Source organism: Mandrillus leucophaeus, unplaced genomic scaffold (genome assembly GCF_000951045.1).
Source record: "Mandrillus leucophaeus isolate KB7577 unplaced genomic scaffold, Mleu.le_1.0 Scaffold192, whole genome shotgun sequence".
Classification (NCBI taxonomy): Eukaryota; Metazoa; Chordata; class Mammalia; order Primates; family Cercopithecidae; genus Mandrillus; species Mandrillus leucophaeus.
Window position 1 is genome coordinate 3,123,362 of NW_012101943.1, and position 16,410 is coordinate 3,139,771.

The 16,410-nt window shown below is 41.9% G+C and overlaps 1 protein-coding gene across 1 annotated transcript in view; it reads left to right on the plus strand.

The window, feature by feature from the left end:
- The window catches only part of SYNE2 (spectrin repeat containing, nuclear envelope 2), a 405,169-nt gene that overhangs the window by 101,566 nt on the left and 287,193 nt on the right, over nt 1-16,410 (plus strand). The window contains exons 3-6 of the mRNA XM_011978327.1: nt 12,715-12,776; nt 13,795-13,890; nt 13,986-14,063; nt 14,152-14,244. Of these exons, the coding sequence (XP_011833717.1) occupies nt 12,715-12,776; nt 13,795-13,890; nt 13,986-14,063; nt 14,152-14,244 (329 nt within the window). The remainder of the gene's footprint in view (nt 1-12,714; nt 12,777-13,794; nt 13,891-13,985; nt 14,064-14,151; nt 14,245-16,410) is intronic.

Genomic DNA, 16,410 nt, shown 5'->3' on the forward strand with positions numbered 1-16,410 from the left:
AAAACAGACGTGCCTTTCGCCTTCTGCCATGATTGTGAGGCCTCCCCAGCCATGCGGAACTGTGAATCCATTAAACCTCTTTTTCTTTATAAATTACCCAGTCTTAGGCATGTCTTTATCAGCAGCATGAGAATGGACTAATATACCATCTCTACAAAAAATAGGAAAAAAAAAAAAAAAGATTCAACAGGAGGGCTGGTGGGCCAAGAGGTATAGAGAAGGAAGTATATACCAGAGTCATGTATGAGGGGGCAAATTTGGCAGGATTTGGTGGTAGGTTGTACTTGAGAATGATAAAGGATGGGGGTGTCCAACCCATGAGATGGGAACATGGGCAAAGACTGGACTGGGGAGAGATAGGGCGGTAGAGTGTGATTTTAGTCTTGGAATGCTGACGTTAATAGGCAAGTACTTTTTTCCCATAGTGATAACATAAATTCTCCAGAGGGGGACATGTGTGAAATAAAGTAATTGTGAGGTTGAGAAATGGTTGCTCCTGTGTTTATCAGTTATTTTAGCCAGGAGTTACCTCCTAAACTCATTTTACTGGTTCAATAAACGAGAGCTTAGCCTTGGTACTATTTGTTTTCCTTTCTTACTGTTTGTCTGCTTATGGTTCGTTGCAAGAAAATCATGTTGTAAATTATCCCCTGCTTTCTCTATTAGTTAATAGCCTTCCCCTTTTGTAGTAAAGTAACAGGCTTTTTCCTGTTCAAATATTTTAGGCTTGTTTTTTGTTTTGATTGTGCATGCCTGCGTGTTTTTATTCTCTTAATTTGTTTCTTTATTTATTTCTGTTTGTTATCTCCAAGAGAAACAATAGAAGAGGTGGCTTTATATTTTTAGTTCTCTTTCTGTCAGATGACAGCTTGATTAGGATTTTTTGGGTGGGCTGTTGGAACACATGGCTAAAATATGTTGCATTATTGTCTGAATTTAATTATCATCCTTACCGTGTCTGTCCTAGCTAACAGTGAGTTGGCAGTATTGTTGTAGGGAATGGCAACAGGGTCTCATTAGCACATGCCTGTGACATAATAAGAAATATATATTTGGTCTCTGCCCCTGGTTCCTGGCACAGAGCTCCTAAAACCCTTGTAATTTCCTGAACCACAGGGATGTTAGGAGCATCTTTTGTTCTAATATTTGATCTTTGGCTCTGGTTCCTGACACAGAGCTCCAAAAGCCCTTGGAATTTCCTGGGTGATAGGACCATCTTTTGTTCTAATGAGGCCACTCTTGATGGGCTCCTAGATAGCTCCAGGATGGAGTATAGTTACCAGAAACATCAAGCCATGATTAGAAATTTGGAACTCCTTCCACCTCCATTTTCCAGAGGGGTGAGAAGAGCTGGAGATTGAATTAATAATTCATTATGTTTCTGTGATGAGGCCTCCATAAAAATCTCTAAAGTGCAGAGCTAAAAAAATCTATATCTTAGCGGAAATTCTAGTGGGAAAGCCATACAATATACCAATAACAAATAAGTAATCTAGTATCATTTACACATTGTAAATCTAAAGAAGAAAGTAAATAGGATGATATGATAGAGAGTAATTGTTTGGATGGAGGGTATTTTGGATGATGTGTTTGAAAAATTTTCTGAGGCCGGGTGTGATGGCTCACACCTGTAATCCCAGCACTTTGGGAGGCCAAGGTGGGTGGATCACCTGAGATCAGGAGTTCAAGACCATCCTGGCCAACATAGTGAAACCCTGTCTCTACTAAAAATCCAAAAATTAGATGGGCGTGGGGGCGGGAGCCTGTAATCCCAGCTACTCAGGAGGCTGAGGCAGGAGAATTGCATGAACACGGGAGGTGGAGGTTGCAGTGAGCTGAGATCGTGCTGTTGCACTCCAGTCTGGGTGACAAGAGTGAAACTGTCTCAAAAAAAAAAATTTTTTTTTTTCTCTCTGGAGATGCGAGTAGAAAATGTATTCCGGAGTTCCAGGTTAAGGAAACAGCAATTATAAAGTCAAACATGTCATGAAATGAAGTTTTTAGAGGTAGGCAGGAGCCAGATTACATAAAGCTATGGGCCATGATTATGGTTTGGATTTTAAAATACAATGAGATGGGGCCAGACACGGTGGCTCATGCCTGTAATCCTAGTGCTTTGAGAGGCTAAGGCGGGAGGACTGCTTGAGGCCAGGAGTTCGAGACCAGCCTGGATGACATAGGTAGACCCCTGTCTCTATAAAAAATGAAAAAAGTTAGCCGGTCTTGGTGGCATTTGCCTATGGGCCAGCTACTCGGGAGGCTGAGGTGGAAGGATCACTTGAGCCTAGGAGGTCGAGGCTGCAGTGAGCTGTGGTTGCACCACTACATTCTAGCCTGGGCCATACAGTGAGACCCTGTCTCCAAAAAAACAAAAAAAAATTACATTAGCCAGGTATGTGGCACACACTTGTACAACTTTGTGAATTATACACTTTAAAAAGTGAATTTTATGGTATGTGAGTTATATTTCAATAAAACAGTTGTTAATTTAAAAATCTCTAAAGTGTAGTTTGGAGGCCTTCTGGCTTTGTGAACATGTTCATGTGCTGGGACCCTTCCAGACCTTGCCCTCTGTACACCTTCATCTGGCTGCTTATCACTATCTTTTATCATTATCTTTTTTTTTTTTTTTTTTAAAAAAAGATGGAGTCCTGCTTTATTGCCCAGGCTGGAGTGCAGTGGTGCAATCACAGCTCACTGCAAACCTTTGCCTCCCAAATTCAAGCAATTCTCCTTCCTCAGCCTCCCAAGTAGCTGGGATTATAAGTGCCCGCCACCATGCCTGGCTAACTTTTTGTATTTTTAGTAGAGGCAGGGTTTCACCATGTTGACCAGACTGGTTTCGAACTCCTGGCCTCAGGTGATCCGCCCACCTCAGCCTCCCAAAGTGCTGGAAATACAGGCGTGAGCCACCGCACCATATAATAAACGAGCAAACGTGTTTCCTTGAGTTCTGTGAGAGCCATTATAGCAAATTACTGAACCTGAGGAGGGGATTGGGAAACCCCTGATTTATAGCCAAGTCAGACAGAAATGCGGGTAACCTGGAAATCAACTACCTGTGATTGGCATCTGAAGTAGGGGAGAGTCTTGTGGGACTGAGCCCTTAACATGTGGGGTCTGCACTAACTCCAGGCAGTCATTGTCATCATTGAATAGAGGATACTCACTTGGTGTCTGGAGAGCTGGAGAATTGCTTAGTGTTAGGGAAAAACTCACACATTTGGTATATCATAAGTAAAGTATTAAGAGCTGTAATACAGAAAAAGAGTGCTTTTCTTCCATAATGCCCTTTTGTTCAAGACGTTTTATTAGTTGAATAAACTAATTGTCTAGGGGTTATTAAAATAAAGATTGGCCAGGCGCAGTGGCTCATGCCTGTAATCCCAGCACTTTGGGAGACCGAGGCAGGCAGATCCTGAGGTCAGGAGTTTGAGACCAGCCTGGCCAATGTGGTGAAAACCTGTCTGTACTAAAAGTACAAAAATTAGCCGGGCATGGTGGCGGGTGCCTGTAGTCCCAGCTACTCAGGAGGCTGAGGCAGGAGAATCACTTGAACCTGGGAGGCGGAGATTGCAGCGAGCCAAAATCATGCCATTGCACTCTAGCCTGGGCTACAGAGTGAGACGCTGTCTCAAAAAAAAAAAAAAAAAAAGAACGAAAAGGATTAAGAGAAGACATAGGCCTAGTATAACTGTTGCCAATAAGTTCTTTTCCTCCATCAGTCAGTTTTATCCTTAATACTTTTAGTATTTTCTAAGTCTTTCAATCAGCAAATCTTTATTGGGGATTTTTTTTTCCTACATTACATTACACTGCTGAGGGGAAGCAAAAACACAAAAGCACAAAGGTTTAACTCCAAGTTCTTATGCTGAGTAGGAGGGAAACCTGTAAGTTATGTACCAGAAATTCAAGTTATAGTCTTCAACTCCTGCTGGACTCCACTATCCTCCCACTTCAGTTACCAGAGTAGCTGGGACTGTAGGCATTTACCACCATGCCTGGCTCTAAGATTAGCTTTTAATTTCTATTTTATATCCCTATGTACTGTTTGAAAATTTTTTATAAGCATCACAGATTTCTTTGTAATAATAATAAGCAGAAAAGATTCAACAAAGTATTGTCATAGGCCAGAGCCAGAATAGATTATTTCTATTCAATTTAAGAAAGGGGACTTTGGGACCAGGCACGCCTGTAATCCCAGCACTTGGGAGGCCAAGGCAGGTGGAGCATCTCACCTGAGGTCAGGAGTTCAAGACCAGCCTGACTAACATGGTGAAATCCCGTCTCTACTAAAAATACAAAAATTAGCCAGGTGTGGTGACGAGCACCTGTAATCCCAGCTAGTTGGGAGGCTGAGGCAGGAGAATCACTTAAACCTGGGAGGCGGAGGTTGCAGTGAGCCGAGATTGTGCCATTGCACTCCAACCTGGGCGACAAGAGTGGAACTCTGTCTCAAAGAAAAAACAAAACAAAAAAGGAAGGGGAGTTTTGGCTGTGTCCAGTGGCTCATGCCTGTAATCCGAACGCTTTGGGAGTCCCAAGTGGGTGGATCACTTGAGCCCAAGCATTCGACACCAGTCTGGGCAACATGGCAAAACCCCGTTTCCATAAAAAAAAAAAATACAACAATCAGGTGTGGTGGCACACACCTGTAGTCCCAGCTACTGGGGAGGCTGAGATGGGAGGATCACTTGAGCCGTGGAGTTCCAGGCTGCAGTGAACTGTGATTGCTCCACTGCACACTCCAGCCTTGGTGACAGAGTTGAGACCCTATCTCAAAACAAAGAAAGGGGTGTGGAACTTTTAAACTGCATATGTCCGATTATAATAAATGTTGATCAAGTGCCCACATGTGCTGGGTGCTGGCATTTCTGTGAACGCAGAGAGATGGGGAAGAGTGGCCATTCCAGACAGCATGTAGCGTGGTGATGCAGAAAAGGGTGAAACATCGCTGGGGAATTGTAGATATCCTAGTTTGGCCAGAGAAATAGGATATGGGTGCAGAAGTCATGGAGCCAAGTTACCAATGACCTGGAATGTTAGGCTAAGAATTGATCATTTTTTTTCAGTAAGGAATTAGGAAATGATCAAATAATTTTAATAAGGAGAGTGAAAGATGAAAGTAGTGAATCTAGGGCCACATGCAGTAAACCTGTTATTAATAATCCAATCATAGGAGGAGAAGAAGAGAAACTCTTTGATAGGAAGAGGTCACAAGGCTTCCTCATAGAGTAGCGAATACTCTTGGAGATGCCACATTTTAATCCTGCATCACTCTGCGTTTAAGTGAAAATGAAAGCTAGTGATTCTTAGCCTCAGGTAACTGCTTTTGAACTCTTACTGCCAGGGAGGACTCTAAAATGTTGGAGTCAACATTTTAGACCAACTTTTGGGAAATGACCTTGCTGAGACTTAGTAGCCATGGTAGTTTCATAATGAGCTTTAAAATGAAAATCCACACCCTTTAATTAGCTTAATTCAATTGGCTTTCAGTTCAGTTCCCTTCTGGCTAAGGATATGAGTTGCCCACTCACAAAAGCAGACTGAATCAGAACAAACTCAGGGATTAAATGTATTTTTATGGTAATGACACCTAGAGAAAAATCTTTGCCTTCTGTGCCCCATTTCTCAAATTCAGGCAAATATTTTTCAAGGATGATAAGCAAGGATACTCATGTGGGCCTGAATAAAATTCACTGACCACATTTTCCTGCATCATGTATATATATTTGCCTGGAAAATCAAGATAATTTCTCATTCTCTATTCCCTGAGCATTTTCACAGAAATTCATCATTGTAGTAGATTGTATTACTCTCTTTATTTCTTTGCTTTTTCTATCCCTAACATCTGCTGATTGAAAGGTCCTATTCTCTACATGCCATTCTAAGAAGAGTTTTATTAAGTCGCTATAAGCACGTGGCTCTCAATTATTTTTTCCCTGATGGGTCAGCCTTTGAAAAGAACAAAAGTTTCCTTATCCTGCCATAGGGCGAGCTATTTGGCGCTGGTTCCCATTGAATACTGCCATTCAGGGATAAAGCAGTATGAAAATGTGAGAAAAGTGTGTCAGGGGATAAATGGAATGGTGCATACGAAACCATTTAATTGAGCTGCTACAAAGGTGTTTAATTGCACCTGGGACGTCTTTGTTTGCCGTTAAGCAAAGGGTCTTTATTACATTTAGAGGGTTCTGATTTCCAGGATGAAGAGGCATTCTCTAAGTTCAGACAATGAGTTAAAAACCATGCAGATTCCTTTCCAGATCTTTTTTTCTGAAGATTTCATTTGTGCACTGTCTCATTTGCTAACTGGAGAATACCTGTGGGGATTTGTTCTGGCTGCTCCTCTTCGTGTTTTTTCCCTTTTTTTATTAGAGTTTGATCAGATTAGGACGGAGGTAACTTCAACTTTTCCTTAGAAAAGTTTTGATTATTTTAAATTCAAGTTTATATCTCTGAGGAGCGTCAAGGGCATGTTCCTCAGTTTGCTGTCCGATTAGGTGCTCCATTTGAACAATCCAGTTAGAGCCCTGATTTTGCTGCCACTTTTCTCAGCTAGGAAAGTTCATAGTCCCAGGTTGCTTAGTATAAGACCCCTTTTGTCTAGTATCACGTGCAAATGAAATGACCCCTCATCTTGTTTGGAAATAGCTCAAAATGGCTGAGGTTTCCAGGTGGGCATGGATTGGTAAGACTCTGTAGGCACACAATGGTCGTTTTGCACTCAGTTTCACGCTACATTTCACCTCTTCTGAGGTTGTTGAGTTGTGTTCCTCCTTCCCGCCGTAACTCCCCTCAAGTCAGTGCATACTCTCTCTCTTGGACCTGATGATATTGCTGATTAGTTTCTTTTTTACCCCTTATCATCTAGATGGGGAAAAATCTCTCTTGGTCCCTTAAAAATAAGGAAGAGAGTAATCTTTGTTTTTGTTGTTTGTGTTCATTTGGAATGTCTGCTCTACTGCTAGGAATGGATAGGGCCCTCTCTGCTTTTACATGTGACCCTGATTAGTGTACAGCGTGTGAATATAACTTGATCCTGGAATCACAAAAACATATTCTCTAGTTTTTTTCTATTAAGATACAAAATTAGCCTTTGATGCTTTTTTCTTGGTAGGTGGCAATACATGTTTAAAAGTTATTCTCTTGTCTTCTGATACTAGGGGACAAAACAATGAAAACATTTCTCAGAGATTCTAGGAGATTTGGTATAGTTTTGAATTATAGGACAAAATTGTGGTGCTCTGGAATTATTTCGTTGAGAGAAATTTATATAAAACAGGAATGACTCTCAAAAGCCTGAATTATCCAGTTGGCTTATCAGAACTCAATTTAGTTCAGTTAGCAATTATTGAACACCCTATAAAGTGTAGATCAGTAGGCTATAACTAATTTAAACTGGTAATACATAAAAAATGGGATGGACTAAAAAGGAAAAAAATTCCTGTGAGGTTTGGTGCATCTTTAATCTCTAATCAGTCGCAATATTTACTAGGCAGTTATAAACACCACAAAATTCCATTTATACTGCTAGGCCTTCTTCTAATTCTTCAACCAGAACTCTTGCCTACTTCAAAATTTTTCTAGAACTTAAATTAGATGTCATACTTTTACACATATTGCAGGCCAAATACCAATAATTTCAATTCACTATGACTATGTAGATTAATAAGGGAGACTAAAGTCCAAGGAAAACAATGTAGTAGAAGGTAGAACAGACAACTTTAAGAGAAAGGACTGTGAACTCATAAAGGTAGATTTGCTTCAATATAGTAAAATATAACAACCACAATAATAATTAAAAACATTATTATTAGGTTAGGTGTGGTGCCTCACCCTTGTAATTCCAGCACTTCGGGAGGCCAACATGGGAAGATCACTTAAGTCCAGGAGTTCAAGACCAGCCTGGGCAACAGAGTCAGATGTCATCTCTACTAAATCTAAAAAAGAAGACAAAACATTTATTATTATTATTATTATTGAGATGGAGTCTCACTCTGTTGCCCAGGCACAATCTCGGCTCACTGCAATCTCTCCCTCCCAGGTTCAAGCAATTCTCCTGCCTTAGCCTCCTGAGTAGCTGGGATTGCAGGTGCCTGCCACCATGCCCAGCTAATTTTTGTATTTTTAGTAGAGATGGGATTTCACCATGTTGGCCACACTGGTCTCGAAATCCTGACCTCATGATCCGCCCGCCTCAGCCTCCGAAAGTCCTGGGATTACAGGCGTGAGCCCAAAACATTATTATTATTTCAGAAAATATTTATTTAGGGCCTATTCTGGGTCAAGCTTTTCTAGGCACTTGGGACATATCACAGACGAAGCATCTTTGCCTGTGTTGTGGTGCTTAAATTCTATTGAGAGGTGAGTGAGACATTAACAATAAACTTACTGCATGAGTAATTTACCTGGAATGTTAAAAGAGATAAGTACTCTGGGAAAAAAGAATAGAGCAGGACAAGAGGGATCGGGAGTTGGGGGTGTTATAGTTTTAGGTCGGACAGTCAGGGTAGACCTCTTAGATGAGGTGTTGTGTGTGCCAGGATTTGAAGGAGGTGAGGGAATTCGCCTGTGGATAACTGTAGAAAGAACATTCCCAGAAGAAAGAACAGCTGGTGCCAAAGCCTAAGGTGGGAATGGGTCTGGGGAGTTTGAGGAAAACAGGAGGCCAGAGTGGTTGGAGCAGGAGGAGCAAGTGGGAAGCAGGTAAGGGCAGATAGTGCTGGGGCTTGTCGCCATTAGGAGTGAAGAGAGGAGCCCTTGCAGGGTTTTGAGCAAAGGAGTTTCCTGATCTGAGTGAACATTTTAGCAACATCACTCTGCCTGCTCTGCTGAGCAGAATATTTTGGGGCAAAGCTGGAAGGAAGATCTGTTAGGAATCTGTCGCAGTTACCCAGGTGGAGGTGATGGTGACTTGGGCCACGGTGGTGGTGATGGAGGTGGTGGGAAGTGGTCATATCCTGAATATATTGTGAGGGGTGGACCTAAGAGGATATCCGGAGGCATTAGATATGAAACGTGAAAGAAAGGGTGGAGCAACCTTGATGAAGGAGGAAAATCAGGAGTCTGGGTCCTGGAAGCAGGAGAGGAGAGTGATCATCTGTATCAGATGCTGCTGATGGGTCCAGCAGGATGAAGGTTGAGAATAGACCATTGGTTTTAGCGAGAGTGGGTCATCAAGGACCTTGATTCAAGTGACCATGATGAGAAAGCTGTTTCAGTTGAATGGCAGGGACTTGATTGGTATGGGTTCAGTTAAGAGTGAGGGAGGAGAAGACCTGGAGACAGTAAACACAAACTATTTGAGGAATTTTGCCACAAAGGAGCAGACAAATGAAACGATGGGTGGTGGGGATCTGGCGTCAAGAGAGGTTTGTTTTTGGATGGGAGAATTAACAGTATGGCTGTATACTCATGGGAATTGTCTAAGAGAGTAGGGGAAGAGGATACAGAAGAGGCAGGAACAGCATGTTCTCACATTGGAGCACAGGGATGGGATATAGTGGACAAGTGAAAGGATTGGCTTTAGATCTGAGCAAGGCTAGTTCATCTGTGCTGACAGGTTGGAGGCAGAGCACTTTTGCAGGTTATTAGATGAGGGAGTGGGAAGCAAGGTCTCAGCTGAGTTTAATGATGTGGGGGAGGTACTGGACGTTTGTGGAAGAAGAAAAGGGGTGAAATTGCCATCTGGGGAGGGGGAGAGGGCCATACAGTGTGATTACTGGGCAGCATTTAGGGTCCACTGGGGGTGCTGGTGAGATCAGTGAACACTGTTCAGTGGGTTTCTCCAGCCACATTCAGCAACCTGTTTGTAGGATGAAGTGCACAGAGTAGTCATGAAGTGTCAAAGCGAATAGAACAAAATAGGTGAAATGCAGGGAGTGTTGGTAATAATCGATCATGGAACTTAAAATGGATAAGAATGAAACGTAGGGCATCCTGGGGTTGAGGGACACTGAAAAACTGGCAGAGTCAATGGCTTGGAATTGTCGATGAACTGAAAGGATTATTGGAGTTGGGGCACTAGAACGAGTGAACTGATTGGAGATGCATGAACTTGAGATCATGGAGGAGTTGTTATTAGTAATGACAAAGTCTGGGGTATAACCATGACAGCAAAGTGGTTGACGCAGGGCAGAAGACAAGTGTGTTGGAGAGGAGGAATTCGAGAAGCTGTGGGGCCAGGACATTGGAAAGTTCATTGCTGTGTATACTGAAATTGCCAAGAATAAGGCCAGGTATGATGGCTTATGCCTGTAATCCCAGCACTTTGGGAGGTGAATTGGGAGGATTGCTTGAGCCTAGGAGTTTGAGACCAGCCTGGGTAACATGGTGACACCCATCTCTACAAAAAATTTAAAAAATTAGCTGGACATGGCAGTACACGTGTGTAGTCCCAGCTACTTGGGACCCTGGGAGGGCAAGGCTGCAGTGAGCCATGATCACACCCCTGCACTCCATCTTGATCAGCAGAGTGAGACCCTGTCTAAAAATAAGTAAATAAGAAAGTACTACGAGTTAGACAGGAGTTCTATTGGACAGAGTGACAGTGGAGAAGGAGCAGAGAAGGTGGGAAATGATAGCGGTACGTAACAATTGTGATAGCAAGGATAGTCTGATGACATGAGACTCAAAGCTAGGGGATTTCAGGGACAAAGAGGGTAGAGGATGAACTGGAGGTGGCCATGAGGAGTGAGAAAAGAGTGGTACGAGGGCTGCAAGAGAAAGCAAAGCCGCCACTTGAGAGGGCTGCAGGGGAAGCGGTATTCTCAAAGGAGGGCCAGGTTTCCATGAGAGCAGGAAGGCAAAGCCTCAACACCAGAGAGGGTATTGGGCACGGAGGGGATTTTGCTGATGGCCCACCACAGATTTCATCATCATTGGAAGCATTTTAGAACTTAAGGAGAGGTGGGAGATGAGAAAAGTTGGGGGGATATGCACAGTCTTTTGGGAATTAGAGAGAAAGAAATGAGAGGGACCTGAGAGTCTAGAGTGTATGTGCGTGTGTGTGCATGTGTGCATGTATATACACGTGTGCTTATGTGTGTGTTTGCATGCATGCATGTGAGTGTGTGCATGTGTGCATGCACTGGCTGATATAAGCAAGGATAAAGGGTATAGTGAGATGAGGTCCGGTGAACTTGAGGTTGATGGTGGCAAGGCCGTAAGCATTGGGCATAGGATGCAGTGGGTGTCTGGGCCTATGCTTATCCCTGCCCATCCAGGTGAGGAGGCCTGGGGAGATGGAAGCTCAGTTCATGAGTGCAGGGCTAACCCTTAACCTCGGTGTCAAGAATGTCTGCTGAAAATCCAGGGGGTAGAGGGCTAGAGGAGGCATGGTGTCAGTGTGGGGCCCACTCCTGCTCAGAGGGGCAAGAAGGGCTGTACTCTGAGGGTTCAGGTCTTCCCCTTGACTCCTACCTGGGTTGTTTTTTTTCTTTTTTCTTTTTTTTTTTTTTGAGACGAAGTCACGCATGGTCACCCAGGCTGCAGTACAGTGGCACGATCTCAGCTCACTGCAACCTCTGCCTCCTGGGTTCAAATGATTCTCCTGTCTCAGCCTCCTGAGTAGCTGGGCCTACTCAGGCATGTGCCACCACGCCCGGCTAATTTTTGCATTTTTATTAGAGATGGGGATTCCCCATGTTGCTCAGACTGGTCTCGAACTCTTGACCTCAGGTGATCCACCAGCCTTGGCCTCCCAAAGTGTTGAGATTACAGGCGTGAATCACCATGTCCAACCCCTACATGTTTAGTAAGAGTAATAGCCAGCACTTCTTATGTACCAGAGTCTATGCTAATCACTTTAAGTGAATCATTAGATTCTCATAACAATCTCTAGAGACAAATGCCTATTACTTTTTTATTAAACAAGGACACTGCTCAAGGTCACACAGCTACTCCATAACAGAAACAGGATTTGAACTCAGTTCTCTCTAATTACAGCTCATTTACAGTTAATTCAGTGGCAATATATTCTCCGTGATAAATGTTAAGACTAAACCGTAATGATTTTATGTGCCATTTAAAATATCTTCTTATATTCTGGGATCATCTTTACTGCATGGTTTTGGCTTAAACTTAAAGTCTTTGTGGGTTAGGAACTCCTGTTGCTGTTCACAGTACTTTGTACAGTACTGTCAAGGTGGTATAGGGTCTCAGTTGTTTTTTCTTTTCTTTTTTTTTTTTAAATGAGACAGAGTCTTACTCTGTTGACCAGACTGCAGTGCAGGGGCATAATCACGACTTATGCAGCCTTGACTTCCCGGGCTCAAACCATCTTCCCCCCTCACAGGTTCATGCCACCACGCCTAGCTAATTTTTGTATTTTTTGTAAAGATGAGATTTCTCTATGTTGCCCAGGCTGGTCTCGAACTCCTGAGCTCAAACAATCTGCTTACCTCGGCCTCCCAAGTGCTGGGATTACAGGTGTGAACCATAGCACCGTGGTCCTAATTCTTTAGTCAGTAAAAAATATTAAAAACCATTGTCTTGTCAACAAACCCACGGTTTTTAAAAAAATATCCTATCAACATGCTTTTTAAAACACTACTTGGACAAACATCTACAATTTAGACTAAATCCTGGAAAGTTTGTCAGCTTGTGAAACACAGGCACACACCCGGTATGACAGACCTCTGAAGCTCTGATATGTGCAGGAGGTTTCTGAGGCTTCTGGTTTTGTAACTGCTGTTGTTCCTTCTTTGGTAGCTGAACAGGAAGACACCCAGAAGAAGGCCTTCACGTGCTGGATAAACTCACAGTTGGCCAGGGTAAGCAAACAAAGACCAAATTAGGTTGTTAATCTGTTTGTTACTCCCCCATACTCCTTCTCTTTTGACCCCAAGGAGGCCATTAAAAAACGGTACTGGTGATGACAGGGAAAAGGTTGTGGAATGTCTTTTCTTGAAAGAAGATGTTTTAAAAGTTATCTTGATCTTGTTTTGATTTATTTGTTACTCTTTCTCGCACAGACAAAAAAGTACTTTTGTTGAGGATATGGGACAGTGCTATAAAATATTTAATCACATCTCTTCAAGTGAAATAATAGTAATACTGATTTGCATATAATGAATGTTATATATTAGAAACTGTCCTGAAGTCTTTAAAAGTAATGATTGTGACAACACCTGACAAATGATTTCACGACATCCCTATGAGATAGATAGTAATATACCTGTTTAAAGGTCAAGGAAACTTCAGTACAGAGAAGGGATGTGACTTGCATGTGGTCACAGAGCTTAGAAGTGATAGTGCTGGGATATGAACCCAGACAGTCTGGACTCGGCGGCCTTGATCGTAATCACGGTGCCATCCTACCACACTGATGCTGAGTATCTAGAGTAACCTAGATGCATGATGAATGAGACTCTTCTCACAGACCACGCACACTGTTTTCTCTCTGTCCGTTTCAACACGATGCTTATAATTCTAACAAAGGGTAAATACATAAGCAGGTTACTCCAGAAATGTAATCTGCTCTCCAGATGGGTCACTAGTGACTGATTCTAAACGTCTTTAATGCCGCTTGTGTGCACAGGTTTTAAGCTCTCAGTGAAAGCTCCATGCAGAAAGGGTGTTGTGTTACTGGAAATTTGCCATAAGATAATTTAAATTTGCTGCTTTTCTTATGTTTTGATACGAATCTTTGCATGTTCTTTCTCATTCTCTTAATTAAGAAGAAAGTCATTACTGAATTTTAGTTTTTCACAAAGCACATTTATGAGATCCTTAAAGGTGTGGTTTTTGGACCACAGTTTGAATGATTATTTTTCTTGTGACCTTCTGCAGCACACTTCTCCCTCGGTTATATCCGACCTATTTACAGACATTAAAAAGGGGCATGTCCTCCTGGATCTGCTAGAAGTACTTTCTGGGCAACAGTTGGTAAGATTTTTAAATGACACTGAGAGACTTTTTGTTGATTTAAAAAATATATATTTCATTTTTTTGTGAGTAATATATTTGCTTGAATTTCACAGCCTCGGGATAAAGGATCTAATACATTCCAGTGTAGAATCAATATAGAACATGCCTTGACATTCCTAAGAAACCGATCAGTAAGTATAAATTTTACTTAAAAATTCACAGGAGAGATTAATGCTCTGGAATATTTCCTCCTTTTAACCTGCATTTCTTGTTTTCCAGATTAAGCTAATAAATATTCATGTTACTGATATCATTGATGGAAACCCATCTATTATCCTTGGCCTAATTTGGACAATTATCCTGCACTTTCATGTAAGTAGTTTAATGATATAAAAATTATTTCTACCCTACCACAGTATAAAATAAATGTAATGCAATAAGTGTGAGTTGACTAAATTCAGTCCTGAGCGTCTCCTATAAATAGGACCTCTGGAAATCTTGAACAGGTGGAAAATAATAGCAGACCTTTTGCCATTTCTGTTATTGGTTTTTTTTTTTCTGGAGACGGAGTCTCGCTCTGTCAACCAGGCTGGAGTGCAGTGGCACAGTCTCAGCTCACTGTAACCTCTCCTTCCTGAATTCAAGTGATTCTCCTGTTTCAGCCTCCTGAGTAGCTGGGACTTCAGGCGCACGCCACCGTGTCCAGCTAATTTTCGTATTTTTTTTTTTCTTTTTTTTTTTTGAGGTAGAGTTTTGTTCTTGTTGCCCAGGCTGGAGTGCAGTGGTGCGATGTTGGCTCACTGCAACCTCCACCTCCCGGGTTCAAGTGATTATTTTGCCTCAGCCTCCTGAGTAGCTGGGATTGCAGACAGGCACCACCACGCCCAGCTAATTTTGTATTTTTAGTAGAGACGAGGTTTCTCCATGTCGGTCTGGCTGGTCTCGAACTCCTGACCTCAGGTGATCCGCTCACCTCTGCCTCCCAAAGTGCTGAGATTACAGGTGTGAGCCGCTGTGCCCAGTCTAATTTTTGTATATTTTGTAGGGACGGGGTTTCACCATGTTGGCCAGGTATGGTCTCAAATTCCTGACCTCCGGTGATCTGCCTGCCTTGGCCTCCCAAAGTGCTGGGATTATAGGCATGAGCCACCATGCCTGCCCTGTTGCTGTTTTTCAATTGAAAGTTGAATGCTGAATTATCATGATATCCTGCATTATTCATAATATCAGCACCAGTCTGAACAGAACCTGCCATGGTAAATGTTTGCTTCTTATTGTTTGTTTACTATGGCAGAGGAGAGAGTAGAAAGCTTCTGGAGTAAATGCTTGAAATCTAGCCACTAAAGTTTGTAAAGCCTCCCCATTTTGGGGGACCCCTGTCCTATCTGACTATGAATAATCCCATAATATCCAGTTCTATCCCAAGACTGAGTTGTAGATTCATTTCGTTTCACAGATATTTTTGAACACTTACTATATGCTAGCTCTATGCGAGGACATCAAGATTTTATGATGGTTATAGTTCTGACTTTATAAAACATATGATTGATAAATATGTTTTCTCAGGCCTGGAATTCTGACATAGTGCAGGGTGTCTGCACTACCTAAAAAGTTGCATTTTCTGCATTTCCATAATTATTTTAAAAATAACTTGGGAACAATACTTATTTTAGAAAAACTAGAAAATAGCATAACTAACATACAAAATTTAAAACATGCAGAGACAGACTATATATTATTTCTGGATACATGCATTTGTAATTACAGTGGAATAATATGCATGAGGATGATGAAAACTAAATTTAAGATTGTGTGTTTTTTTTCTGGGAAAGGATAAAATGGGATTGGAGAGGGAAAGAGGCTTAAATTGTATCTGTGTTTTATTTCTTTTTTTTTTTAATGATTTATTTTATTTTTTTTTTTTGAGACTGAGTCTCGCTCTGTCACCCAGGCTGGAGTGCAGTGGCATGATCTCAGCTCACTGCAACCTCCGCTTCCTGAGTTCAAGAGATTCTCCTGCCTCAGCCTCCTGAGTAGCTGGGATTACAGGTGTGCGCCACCACGTCCAGCTAATTTTTGTATTTTTAGTAGAGACAGGGTTTCTCCATGTTGTTCAGGCTGGTCTTGAACTCCTGACCTTGTGATCCACCTGCCTCGGGCTCCCAAAGTGCTGGGATTATAGGCGTGAGCCACCACGCCCGGCCTGTGTTTTATTTCTTTAAGAAAATCTAAACCAAATATGGTAAAATGTTAAAATTTGATAGTTCATGGTCATTTATTATTTTTTCCTATAGTTTTCTGGTATTTGAAGTATAATTAAAAATTTTAATGTAGATAATAAAATTATAATCTACCACTCACTATAGCTGCTATAAATAATTTAGTGTATAGTCTTTATGATATATACAGCAAGAATTAATGTATCTTCATATGTATGTATTTTAACAAAATGGGGTCATGTTATCCATACTGTTTTCAGCATGCTCTGTTGAATGGCTTTCTGAATATATATATGTGTGTGTGTGTGTGTGTGTGTGT